A 21,489-nucleotide genomic window follows, 5' to 3' on the forward strand; every position below is an offset into this window, starting at 1 on the left:
AAGGTTAGAACCCAAGTCTATATATCTTAGCCATTTTCAACTACTATGACAAATCACTGGTTTAAATAATAGTTTATTTCTCAAAGTCCTGGAGGCTGGAAAGTTCAAAGCCAAGTTGCCAGGCCCTGCTTCCTGATCTGTAGGTGCTTGTCTGTCCCTTACCTTAACATGGCAGAGAGTGGGGAGACCTCTTTTCTTTAGAGCACCAGGACTCTGCTCCCCATACCTCATCTTCCAAAGTGTCCCATCCCCTCCTCTTTACCTTGAAGGTTTGGATTTCCACACCAGAATTTTCAGCAGACACATTTGGTCCACACCATGCTGCTCTGTTGATGTGCCAGCAGAGGAAATAAAAGATTTTCACAGAAATTAAAGAAGACACCAGAAAATGGAAAGATCCCCCATGCTCTTGGATAGGTAGGATCAATGTAGTAAAAATGGCAATCCTGCCAAAAGTAATCTACAGACTCAATGAAATCCCCATCAAAATCCCAGCACAATTCTTCACAGACCTTGAAAGAACAATTCTCAATTTTATATGGAAAAACAAAAAACCCAGGATAACCAAGACAACCCTGCTCAACAAAGCAACGTCTGGAAGCATCACCATTCCTGACTTCAAGCTCTAATATAGAGCTGAAGTCCTGAAAACAGCTTGGTATTGGCACAAAAATAGATAGGTGAACCAATGGAATCGAATTGAACACCCTGAGATTAATCCACAAACCTATGAACACCTGGTTTTTGACAAAGAAGCTAAAATTATAAAATGGGGAAAAGATAGCATCTTCAACAAATGGTGCTGGCATAACTGGATATTGGTAGGTAGAAGACTGCAGATAGATTCATGTGTATTGCCATGCACAAAACTTCAGTCCAAATGGATCAAAGACCTCCACATAAACCCAGCCACACTGAATTTGTTAGAAGAGAAAGTGGGAGGCACCCTTGAATTGGTACAGGAGACTGCTTCCTGAACATAACACCAGTAGCACAGACAGTGATATCAACAATTAATAAATATGACCTCCTGAAACTGAGTAGCTTCTGTAAGGCAAAGGACACAGTCAGCAAGACAAAAAGGCAACCCATATATTGGGAAAAGATATTCACTAACCCCACATCTTACAGAGGGCTGATCTCCAAAATTTACAGAGAACTCAAGAAGCATGTCTCCAAAACACCAAAGGATCCAATTAAAAAGTGGGGGTCTGAACTAAATAGAGAATTCTTAATAGAGAAGTATAAAATGGCTGAGAGACACTTCAAAAAGTGCTCAACATCCTTAGCTATTAGGGAAATGCAAATCAAAACAACCCTGAGATACCATCTTACTCCTATCAGAATGGCTAAAATCAAAAACACCAATGACAGCTTATGCTGGAGAGGATGTGGAGAAAGGGTAACACTCATCCGTTGCTGGTGGGAGTACAAACTTGTACAGCCACTTTGGAAATCAGTATGGAAATTCCTCAGGAAAATGGTAATCAGTCTACCACAAGACCCAGCAATTCCACTCTTAGGCATGTACCCAAAAGATGCCTATTCATATAAGAAGGATGTCTGTTCCACTATGTTCATAGCAGCATTATTTGTAATAGCTAGATCCTGGAAGCAACTTAGATGCCCCACAACTGGAGAGTGGATTGAGAAAATGTGGTACATTTACACAATGGAGTACTACTCAGTGGGAAAAAAAAAACAGTGGAATCTTGAAGTTTGCAGGCAAATGGACGGCACTAGAAGAAACCATCCTGAGTGAGGTAACCCAGTTACAAAAAGGCAAACATGGTATGTACTCACTCATGTATGGATTTTAGACATGGATCAGGGGAATGTCAGTCTACAATCCCAGTGCCAGTGAGTCTGGGAAATAGGGAGGTTCCCAAGAGATATGCATGATACCCCAGAGAAGTGGAATGAGGCAAGCTCTCCTAAGCAGATTGGGAACATGGGGGGGGGTGAGAGGGAATGAGGAAAAAGAGAGGGGGATAAGAGGAGGGGAGAAGAAGACATGGGGGAGCAGGAAGGTTGAGTTGGGGTAAGAATAGAGGAGAGGAGGATGAGAGATACCATAATAGATGGAGTCATTATAGGTTTGAGGAGAGAGCTGACACTAGTGAGATTTCCTGAGATCTACAAGGATAACACCAACTGGCAAAATAAGCAATAGCAGAGAGACTACATTAATAGCTCCTCCCTGATGACTGCCTTATATGCCATCCTAGAACCTTCATCCAGTGACTGATGGAAGCAGAGACAAATACCCATAGCTAAACACTGAACTGAACTCCTGGAACCCAGTGACAGAGATGGAGGAGTAATGAGCAAAGGGGTCAAGACCATGCTGGCGAAACCTACAAAGACAGCTGACCAAACAAGGGGGAGCTCTTGAACCCCAGACTAATGGCTGATGCACATGAATTCCGTGTCAGTGAGGAGGCCTCAGAAATCTCTGGGGCCTTGGGTAGTAGATCAGTGTTCACCATGGCGTATGAATGAACTTTGGGATCCCATTCCACATGGAGGGATACTCTCTCAGCCTGGACACATGGGGAAGGGCCTAGTTCCTACCCTGGATAAAATGACAGATTCTGGAGATCCCCCCAAGGAGGGCCTCACCCTCTCTGGGGAATGATGTGGGGATTGGGCCAGGGGATGGGGGGGGACTGGTGGAGGGACAAGGGAGGAGGGGTAGGAGAGGGAGCTGGGATTGACATGTGAAGCATGCATTTTTCTAATTTAAATAAAAACTTATATTGAGAAAAAAGAGATATCTTTCACAATGTTACTGCTCACTGGTTTGTGCCTTGTCACTGTAGAGGCCCATAAAGTTATGCAATGAGATTAGGTTGTTTAAATGCCAATATGCTATTCATCCTGTAATTCCTGGATCAAAGAGTATTTTTGGTGTGGGACCCATCATTTAATGAATACATTTTAAGAGACGACACAAGGGTTGCTGCCCATAGCCTCAGCTACTCAGGAGTCTAAGGCAAGAGAATCACTTGAGCCTTGGAGTTGAAAAACAGCCTGGGTAACATCACAAGATTTGCTCAAACTAAAAATACATTTCATGAGACTACAATTGCTATTAATGGTGCTTCTCTGGAGCTTTCTGGAAAGTACTCACCTTTCTAGATCTCCTCAAGAACATTTGCAATTCAAGGGAAGAGGTCAAGGAAGCATTAAGAGGAGCTATGGAAGTTGATTCCAAGCCTTGTTGATGATTGAAGTGGTTGAGAGTCCCTGGAGGAAGTTACTGAAGGCACAGCAGGATAGCAAGAAGGCTTGATTAGAAGAGGAGCCTGAAGACCCCACCAAGTCACTGCCTTTGGATGGTAAGCATTCACACCTGGTATGAATGGTTTCCCCCTATGGATAACCAAAGGAAGCAGCTTCTAAGACAGCACATTCTCCTAATAAGGATGCTGTGAACCTAGTGAAACTGACACAGATGGGCAGGATAGACTCCAGTTTGGAAAGTAGTTTTCCAATGAGTAAAATGCTGTTTAAGAGCAACACATGTTGCAGAGAACTCTGCCATGGAAAGCAGAAGTGAGTGATGGCACAAATGCTCTGTTTTATTCTTTTAGATGGCAGAAGCTGAAGTGGGTAACAGTATTTGCTGCACAAGTGTGAGGACATGAGTTCAGGTCCTGGCATCCACATAAAAAGCTGGCTGTGACCTCAAGCTCCAGGTTCAGTAAGAGACCTTGTCTCAAGGGAATAAGGTGGAGAGTGATACAGCAAGACACTGGATGTCTTCTTCTGGCCCCCATGAACCTGTACACACACACACACACACACACACACACACACACACACACACACACACTGACTCTGTGTCTCCTCTCTCTCTCTCTCTCTCTCTCTCACACACACACACACACACACACTGACTCTGTGTCTCCTCTCTCTCTCTCTCTCTCTCTCTCTCACACACACACACACACACACACACACACACACACTGACTCTGTGTCTCCTCTCTCTCTCTCTCTCACACACACACACACACACACTGACTCTGTGTCTCCTCTCTCTCTCTCTCTCTCTCTCTCACACACACACACACACACACACACACACACGGGCACACACCGTCTCTGTCTTCCCCCCCCCCACTTTCAAGCAGCTCATGGTGACTGAATGTGCAAGGCAGAGGCAGGAAGATCAGGAGTTTGAAGCCATGCTTAGCTTCTTGGCTATACAGTGATTTCTGAGCCCAGCATGGAATACATGAGACCCATCTCGACGTGAAAATAATCTGCCACAGCAACCCCAACTTTAAGTAGCCACCACCCTAATCAACAGCCATCAGCATTATGCCCAAACTAGCCAGTACCAGAAAACTTATATTTGCTAAGGACTCAGGTAGTTGTTAGCATCTTTGAAAAAGAAGTAATGATCTATTTGGGTAGAACCCATTGATTTGTTGAGACATACACTAGTGCATACTTAATAGAATTCAGTATGGGAAAGGGAAACTTCCTGAGTTTATCATTACAGTTACTGTCCTGACATTGTCTAGAACTACATGCCCAGCGCCTGGGAGGAAAGCCTGATCTGCTAGGTATCTGGGGGAAGGAGGGCTCAGCAGCACTCTCCATGGTGCTGCCTGCTACTCGCCAGTCCTCTTGCCACTACGTCAAAAAGAATCAACACATTTCAAAATGAGAATTTGAAGTCAGAAATGAGTTTAATTAGTGGTTTCCCTTTCATCCAAAGAATGTGACATTTTCTACCCCCATTGGGGACTTGTTCTTCTAACGGGATGTCATTAGAGCTCTTGGCATGTGTTTTGGAGCAAAACATTTTTGCAAAATATAGTCCACTAAGCTGGTCGGCAAATAGGAGATGAAGCAGATCCACAGGTAAGTCAGTCTTCCTGGGAAATAAAAGGAAGAGGGGTTCCTGGCAGAAATGGCATGCTGGATGTCCCCAATCACAGGAGTGATGTCTGAGAAGGACTTGTCTTTCATTATCTGGAGAAAGTTCTTCTGTGCATAAATGTATTCCTGGCCATAGTCATCATGTGTCTCCTGGGAAAGGTGTTCTAGGATTTCCTTCTCCATCTTATTCCATGTGTCAGGTGTGCCTGTAAGGTCTGGAACACAAGAAGTAAGGAAGTCTCAGATCCTGGGAAGGCCAGAATGAAATGGGAGGCAGGGTTTATGGACTAGCCTCTGCTGAGAAAGATGGTGCTTCTCAATGCTATTTAAAAGTCAGTTTCTTTTATTTTTGAGATTATAATTACATCCTTTCTCTCTTCCTTTTCCTCTCATATACCTCTACTTCCTATAAGTTCTCCCATATACTCTTGATTGCTCTGTTTCAAATTTATAGCCCCCTTTTACATTAATCATTGTTACCGGCATATATATATATATATATATATATATATATATATATGGGGGTGGGGTGAGTGTATGTATGCATATTATTTCTAAATATAACCTCATGGGTCTGTATAATGCTACTCATGTGTGTGTTTTCAGGGCTGGCCATTTAGACATGCCAGAGTGAATGGGAAAAGCCTACTGGTCCTCATCTCTATGCAAAGAACTACAGGCAACTAAGGACTGCTGAGAGTGGAAGAAAAAGTGTTCTCCAGAGGAGTACACAGGGAACATTCCTTATACAATGTGTGCATCATAACATTGTGGATTATCATTTTTAAATCTACACATGTGGCCGGAGAAATGACTCCATGACTAAGAGTACTTGCTGTTTTTGTAGATGACCCTGGTTTGGTTCCCAGCACCCACACCAGGTGACACACAACTGCCTATACTGCTTATAACTCTATCCTCAGGGCATCCAACACCCTCTTCTGACCTCCATAGGCACCTACATACAAGGATGCACATACAAACACTCAGGCACACACAGGTACACATAAACTAAAATAAATCCTGTAAGCTTAAATATGGGTAAAGATGGATGGTTAAAATCACCTAAGTAATGAGCAACCAGTCCAAAACCAGAACAGCACTCACCCCGAGTTCTGTTCTTAGCCCCTTCTCAAGGGGCCACTGTCCTTGCTATCAGAGTAGGCTCATTCTGCTGCCTGCTTTGAACATCTCCTCTTTGGTACCAGCCTTTATACTCAGCATTTTGTATGTGTGTGTGTGTGTGTGTGTGTGTGTGTGTGTGTGAGATGCATCCACATGTGATATGCCCATTCTCTTTATTGTGTAGCTTTCTACTGCATAAATATTGTCAAAACTTGTGGACCTGATATAGTACAATGGAGCTGTTTTGTTTTTCTGTTTCCAGCTCTTATGGTTGTCTCAAGCATTTTAGCATATGTCTTTTGATAGCAGTTATATGTGCAAAACAAAATGTCTACCATATAACATCTAATATATTATCTATTCCATATGCATAAATATGTAAATACATCCTACACACAGCATGCATATATAAGTTATTAAATACTCAAATAGTACCTACTTCTCAATTTAAAATTTAGTATGCAGCTTCTGTATGTAAAATATCTTCTGTAATTAGTTTTAAACATTAAATATGTTTTAATATAATTTCAATATATGTTTAAATTTTATGATATAAATGACATGATTCAATATAAATGTATTTTAATGCATAGACAATGTCTGCTTATTATATGTAATTAAATAAAATATATTTGCTTTAAAGCATAGCATCTGCTTGTTTTGTAAGTGAGTAGCAAGGAGATGTGAGCATCTTTAAAATCAGTCTCCTTTGATGAAACTAATGGTTGTGTGCCCTTCTACAACTCCTCCTTGTTCATGTGCTGTGCACATAGAAAACTGCATCTTTCTGTATCAAGAAGGAACAAGAAAGCTTGTATTCTGTGCTTTCCTGGTCAAAGGCTATAGATTTGAGCTGTGATTTGGAGCAGAGCAATAGACCTTGTGTAGAACAACTTTCAGTCAGCCACTTTCCCATCACAGCATTGCCAGGCAGCCTCTACTAGGGTTTGCTGCTGCAACGCTGCAGTCCACAGACTCACAGCACATACCCTGCTATATGTGGGCTTTGTTTTTGCAGGGTAGGGTCCTCCAAAGTACAGACAATAGTTGAAAAATCATGAGGATGTTTAAAATTTTAGTAACTACCACCAAATTACTGCTTGAAAACACACCATGGTCTCTACAGTCTGTCCTGTGTATATGCAATGGCTGATTGGCTGGCTGTGGGATGCACCTTCATTTGCTGCTGTATGAGTGTTGAACCCCCAAAGTCCAGAGACGATGGTGGAATATAAGAGAACATCCAGTGGCCTATTTCTCTTCATGAAGGCATAGCCCTGAAGGTGGAGAAATAATGACCCAACAATTGATTTGGAGGTTTAGCCTTGCAAAACATTCTTGCTTGCATGGTGTGTCCCTTCTGCCACCTCTCTCTAACCCCTAATCTCAACAGCTATGGATTTTCTCTGTCTCTCTCCACTTCATTTGACTTATAAAAGTTATGTATCTGCCTATATGAATGTTGTGTAGGGGGGTGGGATGCCCTTGTCCCAAAATCCAAAATGCTTATCTCTTTTTCCACCATGTGAGTCCGAGGGTTTGAACTCAGGTCCTCAGGCTTGGTGTCAAGTGACTTTACTGACAGATTCATCTCTTCCACTTATTTATAAACTAAGCACATTTGAGAACACACTGTCTAGAGCTCCCAAGCCCCCCACTGCCAGTGACAAAGCCACCAGCCTTTTGTCAACCACCATCTATTACTTTAGGCACACATAACCCATCCTTCCCCTGGCACTTTGGAGCCATGCGTAACCTGTCAATCTAACTGAATCAAAATCCCATCTTTGCTTTGTGTCAGCTCTGTGACTAGAAAGTCCTTAACGTGAACATTGATTTTTCTCACTACAAGAAAAATATGGAAATATTCTGTTGCCTCTTTTATAGAGAAGAACTGAGTGAAACAGTGCAGGAAACTAGCATGTTTAATGTGTGCTAGGCATGAAATGCCTTGGCTATTTTTATTGTAGGGCACTGGGGAAAAATTTGATCTGTGTCCTTGTCTGAGTTTAGAAGCTTGGTGCCTATTTCTTTCTAAGTTACTTTTTTGCTTCCACCTTCAGTTAAATGAAAACACAGGACATTGTTCTCTAGCCTACCCTCTGTTTGCTGGCTCCCTGCCTTTAGGGAGCTCATAAAGGATCAGCTACAGAGATAGCCTCATATGAAAGACAGTCCCAGATAAAGGCACTAGAAATCTGTCCTCATCATGTCGTACCAGGAGCCTGCACTGGGACATGTTACCCACTTTGCCTTGGGGCACCCTCACTTGGAGAACATCAATTAAGTCTGCCCTGTATTACAACAAAGAACTAAAAGAGGTTCCCACTATAATAATTTCATTTTAAAGCTTTGGGGGAGTTGGTTTTGGTTTTTCGATACAGAGTCTCTCTATGTAACCATTCTAGGTGTCCTGGAACTCACTCCAGGCTGACCTCCAACTCATGGAGACCCACCTTCCTCTGCCTCCCTATTGCTGGGGTTAAAGGTGGGTACCACCACCACCCATTATAAGATGAGAAGATGTGGGTATCTTTTGGAAGAGGGAGAAGGTTGGATGGAAAGGGTTATAAAGGGGTTTCTGGGTGCTGGTTTCATTGTCGATCTTAGTACATGAGTGCTTGTGTTAAGTTGTTAAATGGTGTCATACCTTTCCCAGTGTCTATGATATAGTTCTTCATGGAAACAGTAAGATCGACTACCCCAAGCTTGTATGGGAGCAGGTGGTGCTGTGCCAGCTAAGAGCAGGTCCCCAGAAGTGTCAGCAGCAGCAAGACTTCCCCGAGTCCCTTAAAGTGTAACTCAACACCAGCTTGCTCCCTTTCCAAAGGGAGCCTTATGTGATATGCTGGAATTTTCCTTTGGCTCATAGGCCTAAGTTAACCCCCAATCCTGCTGCCAGGTATCAAAGTTCAGTTCATGGACAGCAAGGTGGCTCAGTAGGTAATGACACTTGGCACCAAGTCTGACACAGCCTGAGTTTGATTTCCAGGAATCATGTGGTGGGAGGAGAAGAATCAATACCCAAAAGTTGCCTCTGATCTCCATGCACATGCCATAGCATGTGGGCATACACAGATACACACATGCACAAAAAAATAAAAATAAAGCAAGGTACAAAAATGTAAGTGCAGTGTGGCATTTCCTTGGTCCACCAGCTCGAAGCTGGCTTTCCCCTCTCTAGAACAGCCTTCTTCCCCTTCCATTCCAGTCTAGATGTGAGCCGCTAGTCTTCTCTATCAACTTCCTCCAATTCTCCTTCCTGCTGGGGCGTTTGGACTACAAACCCATCCACAGATGCCATCTTCTCTCCATTTGTTACTTATCTCCCTTCTCAGCATATATGGCTAATGTTCCTTTTTATGTTCTTAATGGCTCCCGAGTCACCTCCACAGCCCGGTGAGGTTCCCATCTGTCCAGTGCTTCCAGCCAAAGGGTTAGTTTTCCTTTATAGAATGTACCTTGCGCATTTGGCCTGACATCGACACCTTTAGGGTTTATTCTTCTGTGCTTAGCAATACCTTCCAGTTTGTGATCTTTATTAGACTTTCTTCTCACACCTTCACTAACATGACCAATCAAATGCTTTATGGTCCAGGAAAAAAAGAGATGAACCTTCTGTCTCTGACCAGAGTTCAGAAATTCAAGAAGGGGATGGGCAAGGATAGCATCTCCCAGGATGGAAGGAGGTGGTCCTGTTCTCTAAAGGAGAAGAAAGTCATGCTGTGGGGAGGAAAGGGGTCCTAATGTTACCCAGTGCATCCGTTCAGTTGGTTCTCCAAGTCTAAATGAGCAAACATAGCAAGAAGCTGACGGACATCATATTGGAAGTGGGGTTTAGGTGGGTCAGGAAAATCAGTGAGAGTCCATTGGGGTCACTTCTGAGCTGTGGTCTCACAGAGCAAATAAGTCTTGGGCATGGAGGAAGGGGACATAGGGAAGTTCATGTTCCGAATGGGCATCAGGTGAGCTAGGTTTGTACTCAGTATGGCCTCTGCTGGTAAGGCTTCTAAACCCTCTCATCCACTTCCGGGAAGCAAGCCCAGAAAGGACTCATCTGAAAAAGACATTTGCCTCTCAAAGTTAGATGAAGCCCACCTTAGTAGCTCTCTCTAAACTCCTGCACTAAGAGAATGGCCATACTCTAGCCCAACATTAGCAATATCAGGCCCTATTTTAGAAAGACATGAGCCCTCCCAAAATACCTTCTTAAGAAGGCTCACCACTGCCAGGAGAACTCACTATTGTCCTAGCAAACACACCCCTGGTGGCTCTTGATATCTCTTAATCGGAGCATTTACTCAAAAAGTTGTTCAAGTTTATGAATATGTATCCTCTGCAACCAGAGGCCCCGGGAGCTTGCTCCTTTGAGGAATCCTCCAGAAGGATCAAGCCTGTCTCCGGCTACTGTGAAAGGTGGGGTGGGGGAGTCCTAACATCAACTCCTCCACACTGACCAAGCCTTTGTGCTTTTATTTTTGTCTGATTTGGCTGAGCCTTGCTCTCCCCACTCCCTCAGCTCCATTTAAACATCCAAGTCAGGCTTGGAGAGATGGCTCAGCACTTAAGAGTGCTTGCTACTACTGCCAAGGGCCAGAGTTCAGTTCCCAGCTTTCACATGGGGCGGTTCACAGTTGCCTATAGCTTCAGCTCCAGCAGATCCAACATCCTCTTCTGGTCTCCCCAGGCAACTGCACACATGTGTGTGTACACACAGACATACATGCACACACATAAATAAAAATAAATTAAAAATGAAATATTTAAAACACTAAAATCGCATCTACACAGTCAGTTTAGAACTGAGCTCCTATTGAATAAAGTCAGTTTTCATGACCGATGTCCATCTATAATCATCTCTGAAAACCCTGTAGGGTTTGATGCATGTCATAACTGACCAAGAGGAATGTCAGGGTCCCTTTGAAGATGGATATTGCCAAGCTCTTGGGCTCAGGTACCTACTTGTTTTGAAACCTCCAGGTTGGATGGTGACAACTTTGACTCCCCATTTGCAAAGCTCTTGTCTGATGATTGATGAAAACATGGTCAAAGCTGCCTTTGTGGAGCAGTAGGCTGCTATCAGTTGTATTGGAACCTTAGCTGCGGGAACAATGGGAGAGAAAATTAGGTTTGACATTTTCATTCATTCATCCAATAAATATTTAAGGTACACAAATGTGTACCAGGAACTGGTGTCAGTGGTGACCAAGTCAGGCAAAGGTACGCAAGGCCCTGCTGAATCCAGGTGAGGGCATATTCTCTGTCACTCCCATTGCAGGTGTATTTACTTCTAAATGGACTGTGTTTGATGTGGGATCGACAGCATCTAATCACTAACTCATGGCCTTTAGCTTTAGCAGCCACCTACTGTATCATTTTGGTGGGTTGGGTGTGGTTCCCACTTAAACCCACCTTGACAATATCCAACTAATTACATTCAATACTAGTTGCAACGAGGAGCATCATATGCCATAGTGAATTAAGGGGCATTGCTGTAAACAGCATGAGAAATACCTTCGTCTGTAATGGAACACATGTTCATTGCCCTGCCTATATCACAGTGAGTTTAGTACATTGAGCCTTAAGCTGGAATAGGTCGCAGACAAGGAGGGAACCTTAGGAGGGGCACTCAAAGGAAACAAGAAAGTACGAGTGAACTGTTTGAAATAAAGGACTCTGAAGGTATAATTAAGATGTAACGATCACTAGGTGAGCATATTCTGGACTAGCATGAGCCTTAAGGAGCTGGGGAGACAGCTCAGTTGGCAAAGTGCTCTTCATGCAAGCATGGAAACCTGAATGCAGATCCACAGCCCACTTCTAAAATCCAAGTGTGGCGGTGTATGTCTACCTCCAGCACTAAAAGCTGAGACAGGCAGGTCCCTGGAACTCATTGGCTAGTCAGACTAGTGGAGCTGGTGAGCTCCAGGTTCAGTAAAAGATCCTGTCTTTAAAAAAAAAAGAATAATAAGGTAGAGAGTGATCGAAGAGGAGCCCTGACCTCAAACTCCAGCTTCCTCTTGCACATGTACACAGAAACACACACTCATGTGAACATGTATACACATATGTGCACACACACAAATAATAGCAACAAAAATAACGGATGAATGAAATGGAATGGGCCCCAAGCCCACTCGGGTGTTTTTGTAAGAAAGCAGAGCACTGGACACTACAGGCCTAGAGGGAGAAGCCATGTGAAGACAGTAGCACAAGGATATTCTGGGGTCTTCTGGGAGAAGCCAGGGACATCTACAACCACCTGGAAATGGCAGAGGTGAGGTTAAACTCTCTTTTAGAAGAGGCTTTGGAAGGTGCAGTCCTGCCTAAGTCTTTGATTTTTGACTTGTGGCCTCCAGAACCATGAAAGAATAAACTTCTTTAGTTTTAGGCCCCTTGATTTGTTCTAGGAACCTGATCCAGGTACATTCTAGGTGGGAAAATAATGACTTTGGGAAGGAATGAAAACATCCAAGTCTCATAGCCTGAGGAATGCCTGAGAAAACAGGACCCAGAACTTGACCTCTAGTATTAAGGAGGATTCCCCTGGCCAAAGAAGATCCACTTGGTGAATGGCTGAAATGCTACACCCATACAGAAGAACACAACTCAGCCACTAAAAGCCATGAACTTAGTATGCATTAGCTACAGGGAGGCCGCAAAGTAATTATAGTAAGTGAAAGAGCCAAACAAAACTGAGTGAGTGCTCTTTGTTACGACTGCATTTATGTAAAATTCTGTGAAATGAAAACTAGTCTATAGGAAGAGAAACAGATCAATGGTCACATGCAAGATGAAGATCTACAAACTGAATTGTGTTCCCTAAAATTTACATTTTGAACCTCGGACCTGGAGACATAGCTCATCAGTTAAGAATACATAGTGCTCTTAAAGAGAGTCTGAGTTCAGTTCCCAGCACCTATGTCAGGCAGTTCACAACCCCCTATAACCCCAGCTCCAGGGAATCTGCTGCCCTCTTTGGCCACTGTGGCATGGTGCTCACATACTCCTGTACATACATACACAAGCAGGCTTATAATTAAAAAGGAAAGTAAAATCTTCAACTGAAGCTCTAGACCTTAATAGGATTATATTTGGAGATAAGGATTTTGGAACATGATTAAGTCATAAATATGGAGCCCTCATGGTGTGAACAGTGTCCCTTTAAAAAAATACACTAATAGCTTCTTTTTTTATATTCTCTGTCTCTGTCACTCTCTGTCTCTCTGTCTGTCTGTCTGTCTGTCTCTCTCTCTCTCTCTCTCTCTCTCTCTCTCTCTCTCTCTCTCGTGTGTGTGTGTGTGTGTGTGTGTGTGTGTGTGTGTGTGTGTGTGTGTGTGTGTGTGTCTGTGTCTGTAATACAAGAACACATTGAGAAGGTAGTGTCTGCAACCTGGAAGACAGCCCTCACAGGCCCCTGACCCTACTACCATTTTGACTTCAGACTTCAGACTCCAGAACTGGAAGAAATAAATTTCTGCCACTTGAGCCACTCAGTCTGTAGTATTATGTTATGACTGCCCATGCAGATTAACTCAGGAGATGAGGAGAAACAAGAGAAAGGAATTAGAAAGGGAATCTTCTAAGCAGGTTGGTTGTAGTGTTAGTGCCATAGGAATGTGAGCATGTCTAAAGTTTGCACACTTTAAATAGAAGCTGTCTAGTGGACATCCACAACGTCTCAACTCTTCAAAACTTAGAAAGAGGAAACCACAGCACTACAGCACTACAACAGCCTGTGGACATCTTGGCAAAATCCAGGGAAGGCTACATGCTGATTTTTCTTCTTCCCAAAGCCTCCAGGACACACCCACAACCTTCCACGAGGAACTCTTGTGTCCCCTGTCTTATCTCCCTATGTTCCCTGTCTTTCTATGTCTCTTAGCTTATGTCCTGTGTCCCCTGGTTTTGGAAATCAGTTACCACCAATCAAACATGGAGTTTTGCAAGTGTTTGCCAGTATTTTGCAACTGACGTCTTTTCCTGGCCAAAGTCTCTCTTCTCCTTCCAGACAGACATGCCTCTGTGGGAGGATAGCTTCTTAGCTCTGACCATTTTATGAGATTCCTACCTCTCTCCATACTTAAAGATTTTAGTAAGAGCACTTGAGACCACAACACATGCCTATACCTACGTTTAACACAAGACCACTCATTTTTAAAGGAGGCTTAAGTCCCTAGCTGGTGGTCTGCTGTGGTAGGAAAGACCCTTGATGGAGGATGGACTTTCATCACACTCTTCCTGGGTCTCCATAGGAACTGACTTTTTTTAAACTGGATTTTTAAAAGCAATCTTAGTAGAGCTAGAGCTAGAGTTTGAACTCAGGAAGTATTAGTTCCAACATCCACATCTTAGCCTCTACCTGATAACATGCCTCCTAGATGGTCAGCATGCATCACCCATGGAAATCATGAAAATAAGAACATTCAGTTTCACCCTCAGGGTCTGCAGTTGCACATGGGTTGAGAACCAATTGTGTCAGAGCCTGTTTGAGGGTGGGTGATTGATACTCAGAGATTTCCTCAGTTAAACCCTTGGGCTCTTCATTTCAAGTGATATGGTCAAGCCTGCTGTCAATTAGCCCATCTGCTCTTAAGAAAATAAGTAATTTATGTTCCTATGCCTCTGTCTTTTAACCCATAAACTAAGAATAGTGGGGTCTGGGGAGATGGATCAGTTAGTAAGGTGTGTGCCTGAATTCAATCTCCAGCACCAATGTGGAGGTAGGGGTGGTGAGCACAGTGGTAGACACTTGCAATCCCAGTGCCAGGGGAGTCAGAGATAGGATGATGTCCTGGGACTTCCTGGTCAGTCAACTCAGCTTAATTAGTGGATTCCAAACCAATGAGAGACTTTGTCTTAACAAAAAGGGGTGAGGACAATGCCTGCAAGACAATGCCTAAGGTTGTCAAGATTGTCCTTCTGACCTTACATACACTTGCATACGTGAACACTTCTCCCTTCCTCTCTCTCTCTCTCTCTCTCTCTCTCTCTCTCCCTCTCTCTCCCTCTCTCCCTCCCTCTCTCTCTCCCTCTCTCCCTCCCTCTCTCTCCCTCCCTCTCTCTCTCTCTCTCTCTCTCTCTCCCTCCCTCTCTCCCTCTCCCTCTCTCTCCCTCTCTCCCTCTCCCTCCCTCTCCCTCTCTCTCCCTGTCTCCCTCTCTCTTTCCCTCTCTCTCTCCCTCTCTCTCTCTCTCTCTCTCTCTCTCTCTCTCTCTCTCTCTCTCTCTCTCTCTCTCTCTCTCTCTCTCTCTCTCTCTGTCATACACACACCACATGTCCTTGCATCATTTCCTCTCCTTTCCCTCTCCCTCACCCCTTCCACCATGAGATAACACAGCAAGAAGGCTGGCCCTTGCCAAAACCTTGGACTTCTCAATCTCCATAACTGTAAGCCAGTAAATTCCAGTAGGTTACAAATTACTGAGTCTCTGGTATTCTGTTACAGCACCATTGTAGAAGGAACTGAGACAGTAAGTGTAAAAGTAAGTATGATGAGAGATTGCACTTCACATCATCAACCTACAGCAACAAGGGAAAAAGCATGCTTTGAACCAAATACTTAAGATGTATTTGTCACCAGGCATGTCATCACAGCTTCTTAAGAGGCTGATCCAGGAAGATCAAAAGTTTGAAACCTGCCTGTCCTATAGAGGGAGTGTAAGGCCAGCCTAAGCAATTTAATGAGACACCATTTCCAAATAAAAAGTGTGTGTGGGGGTGTGTGTGTGTGTGTGTGTGTGTGAGAGAGAGAGAGAGAGAGAGAGAGAGAGAGAGAGAGAGAGAGAGAGAGAGAGAGAGAGAGAGAGAGAGAGAGTTGGGGATAAGGCTCCCGGCAGCAGAATGCTTGTCTAGCATGCTGTGGGAAGCTACTGGTTCAACATCTCATCCCTAAAAAATAACAATAGCAAAAGCCGTACATGTCTATTTTATTATGTTAAGCCCTGCCAAATTTCTATTAGGCCACAAAAATGGCAGTGTTGTGGGGGGTCAGCATCACAGATCCAAGCCTGCACAGAATTTCATGTAAGTAATTAAGATCTCTGATGAAACCAGTGCTGGTGTCTGAAGAAGTTGACTGTGACTGGATTGAGGAGTGCCTATATTAATTAGTAAAACTCATGGTTGTGAGTGCACACACACAAGCACTGTTGCAGAGATGATCCGTTCATGACTCCAACCTAATGAATGATTTCATCCACTGGTGATGGAGGATGTCTTCTGTATATGTGTTTCTCTTATTGGTTGATAAATAAAACGCCAATTGGCCAGTAGTGAGGCAGAAAGTATAGGCAGGGGCAGGAGACAAGGAGAATTTGGGGGAGAGGAGGTGGATAGAAGCTGCCAAAGAGACGCCATGCTGCCGAAGGAGTCACATGCTGCATTACGGCTAAACCATAACCTCGTGGCAATGCATAGTTTAATAACATGGCTTAGTAATTAAGAGAGAGCGAGCCAGTAGGAAGCCTGAGCCATAGGCCAAACACTTTAATAAATTAATATAAGTCTTTGTGTGCTTATTTGGGGTTTTTTGTTTACACATTGGATTCAAACCTTGAATGGATATTGGAAAACAATGGAACTGTGGAACTTGGGGAAGGCAGTAGGTCACTTGGAGTTTATCTTTGGGGCTACATCTTGCCTTGACCCTGTCCTGTTGATACTTTTCTCTCCTTTCTGGCCACTGTGAAATGAACAGCCTCTTCCTCCATGGGCTTCTACCACCAGCTGTTCTGCCTCACCACTGGTCTGCAATCAACAGAGTCAGGGACTATGGACTGAAGTCTCTGAAACCATGAGCCAAAATAAATCTTTCTTCCTGAAAATTTGTTAGATATCTTACTATGGTGACAGGAAGCAGATTAACTCAGGATCCAGGGTCTAAGAATCTCTGCATCTTGAAGCTATTTTCCTGTCTGAACTCACAGATCCCTTTCTCACCTGGCCTTTAGAATTCCTGATTTGTAAGTTTTAATTTAAATTTTACTGTAGTAAAAACACTATTCCAGTTTTGTTCCTGTTGATATAATAAATAATAAAACACTCTAATCAAAAACAACTTTGGTGAGGAAGTGGATTATTTGGTTTACACTTTCAGGGACAGACATCATTAAATGAAGCCAGGGAAGAGAGTCAAGCGGGGAATCGAAGCAGAAACCACAGAGAAATGCTGCTTGCTTGCTCATCCTTAGTTTTTCTGTACAACCCAGGACCATCTGCCTAGGGAATGATGCTACGCAGATTGAACTGGGCCCTCCCACATCAATTAAAAATCAAGACAATCCAGACTTTATTGACTCCTCATGAGAGCCCTTACCTGTGAGGAGGAGTGGAATACAGGTGGGCTGGGGAGAGGGAAGAAGGGGCAGGAGGAGGTGTGGGAGGGAGAACTTTGGTTGGAATGTAAAATGAAATTTAAACATGAGGAATCAGGAAGGTTGACTTGGGGGAAGAACAGAGAAGGAGAGCAAGAAAAGAGATACCTTAATAGAGGTAGCTATTATGGGTTTAATGAGAAGCCTGATACTAGGGAAATCTCTGGGAATCCACAAGGATGACCCCAACTAAGAATCTAAGCAGTAGTGGAGAGGCTCTTCCCGTATAATGACATTGATGACTATCTTAAATGCCATCACAGGGTAGTAAACCCAAGCCAACAGGCCAGATCATCTGGAGTCTACACACATGGCAGTCTTGCCCACCCCCCATGCTCTTTGCATGAGGTAAGTGTGGGTTCCACTCAGGCCCAATTACCCCTGTCCCCTCCCTGGAGCTTCCTGCATCTGCTCTGCTTGTAGTGACCCGCCCCAGCAGGCAGGACCATCTGGAGTCTGCCCACATCTCAGTCTTGGCCCCTATACCCGCTGGATGAGGAGAACACCAGGAGAAGTCAGACTATCCATCAACAAGAAAAAATGGCAGCCCAGAGAATGGGATTAATCCAACTTGCATGTTTTAAAAATGCTTTGACTTCAAAATTTAAGTCTAAGAACAGGTTACTTGAGAAAAGAGTTTCTACTTTTCTTTCTACAGAAAATGAAAGGCTGTGGGTTCCTTCTAGACTAATACGGTTTGATCAAGCAAGACCCCCTGAAGCAATGGCCCAGCTGATTTAGCATCTGAAAGAGCTGAGATGATGCAGCCTTAAAGACTACAACAAACAGGATTTGGCTGGGTTTCTGGGTTTTCTCAGTATCCCTTTGGGATTGACAGTGCTCCCAAACAGCAGGAAGCAGTTTGGAGAGAACTATGCCCACATTCCCAAATATTGTTTATAAACGTTTGTTTTCATTTAGACAGGGTTGGTTAGAAATGATTATTGATCACAACCAATCTCTTTCTAAAGGGAAAAAAGGGGTAATGAATACTTTACATTGATATGGATTTTTGACTTATTGATGCAAATTTAAGATCAATTTTGTGATATGTATGTATATTTGTCCTCTTATTTAGGTATTGTATTTATATAGCTCATCTAAAATGTAATGTATAATTAAGCACAAATTATAGATAGTTACCTATAATAGCCAAAACTTATAGTTAGGTTAGTTAGGTTTTCTAGATATATAGAGATATATTTCAAATGGATAGACATTCTCAAAACCTTTTAAAGACCTACAGAATATGGCATTTAAAATGGCTTAGGGTTTTTCGTGACAGCTAGACACAACTGCTCCTGGCAATATCAATTATGTCTGAGAGAAAGATTGGCATAGAGTTTGCTTTCAGTATGGCGAGACTAGTCATTTGGGCAAGAAAATGCTCTTGTCTGTACTGTTTGTATGCTGTGTGAACTGGACATGCAGGACCCACAGGAAAGTGACTGCTAAATTTACAAAACAAGACAGCCCTGAGGGGTTCCTGCTTCATGGAGGAGTCTGCCATACATTCTGCAGGATACAGAGAAAAATGACTGAAAAACTGCCAATACAGGTGAACAATTTCAAATCCCCTGCCAGACACATTATGGCATATGGGTCAAAGATGGATGCCTGAACATCACAGAAGAATTTTGGATGACTGTCCAGGTAGCCAGATATCTCTGTCAATTTTAGAGTTTATATACTATCTTTTTGTGGTCTTTGATAGAGTTAAAGACAGATAGAGTTACAGTTTTCCTTAGTTAGGATAAAAGACAAGTTACATATAAGACTTTAGACTCACAAAGATAGGATAGATGATAGAACATTTTCTTTAAATCTTGCTAAATGTTAATGGACTAAATATTGTAAACATAGCTCTTACTTGATAACTGTTTGGTTATATATAATTTGACTTTGTTAAATTTAAGACCTTTTTATTTAAACAGAAAAGAGGAGATGATGGGGATGTCTTCTGTATATGTTTGTCTTATTGGTTGATGAATAAAACAATGTTGGCCAATAGGGAAGCAAGGTAGGTACGACTAGGAGATGAGATGGATTCTGGAAAGTGTAGACAGAGTCAGTCGAGATATAGGACAACAGAGGAGTAACAGGTATGGACTCCTTCTCCAGTAAGAGAAGACCATGTAGATATACATAGATTAGTAGTTATGGGTTAATAATTAAGAGAGCTAACCAATAAGTAGCCCTAGTTACCAGTCAACAGTATTCATAACTGATATAGCGACTGAGTATTTATTTGGAGAGGAACTGGGTGGGAAACTCAGCAACAGGGAAGGGAGGTAGGCAAAAGAAAAGGGGAGAGGCGGAGGGGGAGTAGAACAAGAGGGATCAGGAAGACTGAGTCAGGGGAGGAATGGAGGAGAACAAGAAAAGGAATACCTTAATAGAGGTTTAAAGAGAAATCTGGCACTAGGGAAATGTTCAGAGATCCACAAAGATAACCCCAACTAAGAATCTAGGCAACAGTGTAGAGGCCACCTTTGATGCCCTTCCCCTATAATGAGATTGATGACTGCCTTAATTTCCATCCTAGAGTCTTCATTCAGTAGCTGATGGAAGCAGAAGCAGGCACCCACAGCTAAGCACTGAGCCCTACTCCAGGAATCCAGTTGTAGAGAGGGAGGAGGGATAAGCAAAGGAGTCAAGACCATGCTGGAGGAATCTGCAGAACCAGTTGACCTGATCTAGTGAGAGCACACGGACCCCAGTTGTGAAGCTGGGGAACCAGCACTGGACTGAACCAAGCCCTCTGAATGTGGGTGCCTGTTAGGAGGCCTGAGCAGACCTCTAACAGTGGAACAAGTATTTATCCCTACTGCACAAATGAACTTTGTAGCCTCATTCCCTATGGAGAGAAACTATTTCAGCCCAGATACACAGAGGAAGGCCTAGGCCCTCCCCCAAATGATGTGGCATTGATGATCCCCCTGGAAGGCCTCACTATCCTTGGGGAGTAGGTGGGTGGTGGGTTGGTGGAACAGCGGGGTGGGGGGGCATTGGATGATGGGAGGGAGAGGAAACAGGGTGATTAATACGTAAAATAAGATTGTTTCTAAATAAAAAAGAAAGATATCATTAGAATTTTGATAGGGGTGACATATTTTTATATATTTAAAAAAAATAAACATAGAGCCTTCATCCAGTAGCTGATGAAAGCAGAAGCAGAGATTCATAGCTAAGCACTGAGCTGAACTCCTGGAATCCAGTTGCAGAGAGGGAGGAGTGATGAGCAAAGAGGTCAAGACCATGCTTGGGAGACCCACAGAAACAGTTGACCTCATCAAATTGGAGTTCATGGGCCCCAGACTGACAGCTAGGGAACCAGCATAAGACAGAACCTGGCCCCCTGAACGAGAGTGTCAATTGAGGGACTTGGGCACCCTATGGGGACTTTGCCAATGGAACCAGTATTTTTCCCTAGTGCGTGAATGGACTCTGGGAGCCCATTCCCTATGGAGGGATACTCTCTCAGCCTAGATACATGGGGGAAGGCCTAGGTCCTACCCCAAATGATGCCTCAGACTTTGATGATCCCCCATGGGAGGCCTCTCTGAGGGGTGGATGAAGTGTGGGATGGGTGGAATGGAAGGACAGGAGGTAGAGGGAACTAGGATTGGTATTTAAAATAAAATTATTTTAATTTAAATAAAAATTTAAAAAAGAATAAATAAATTATATAAAAAATTAAAAACAATCAAGACAATTCCCTAGAAGCCAATATGACCTAGGCAATGACTCTCTCTCAGATAATTCTAGGGTGTGTCAGGTTGACAGGCAAATGCTAAGAGATCTACTCTCTTAGCAACTTCTTAAATATAAAGTATTGATATATTAGCTTTGTACAGTAGATTTGTAGAACTTGTCCATGACATATTACTGGAACACTTAAAGACCTATTGTTGGATGATTTTTTTTAAAGATCCCTTATGATGCGCTAAATATTTGTGTTTCCCTGAATTTATACTAAACCAGTAAGTCCCACTGTGATTGTATTTAGAGATGGGGCCTCTAAGTAAAGAGGGATCTAACCTCTTAATATAAGGCATATTCTCTCTCTCTCTCTCTGTCTCTCTCTGTCTCTGTC

The 21,489-nt window shown here is 43.2% G+C and overlaps 1 protein-coding gene across 1 annotated transcript in view; it reads right to left on the reverse strand.

The window, feature by feature from the left end:
* Positions 1–4,683: 4,683 nt before the first annotated feature.
* The window catches only part of Hsd17b2 (hydroxysteroid 17-beta dehydrogenase 2), a 74,449-nt gene continuing 57,643 nt past the window's right edge, over positions 4,684–21,489 (reverse strand). Inside the window, exons 4-5 of the mRNA XM_005073194.4 lie at positions 10,983–11,120; positions 4,684–5,110 (exon numbers count right to left, since the gene is read on the reverse strand). Coding sequence (XP_005073251.1) covers positions 4,770–5,110; positions 10,983–11,120 — 479 coding nt within the window. The 3' untranslated portion in view covers positions 4,684–4,769. The remainder of the gene's footprint in view (positions 5,111–10,982; positions 11,121–21,489) is intronic.

This window comes from Mesocricetus auratus, unplaced genomic scaffold (genome assembly GCF_017639785.1).
Source record: "Mesocricetus auratus isolate SY011 unplaced genomic scaffold, BCM_Maur_2.0 Super-Scaffold_6723, whole genome shotgun sequence".
In the NCBI taxonomy this organism is placed as follows: domain Eukaryota; kingdom Metazoa; phylum Chordata; class Mammalia; order Rodentia; family Cricetidae; genus Mesocricetus; species Mesocricetus auratus.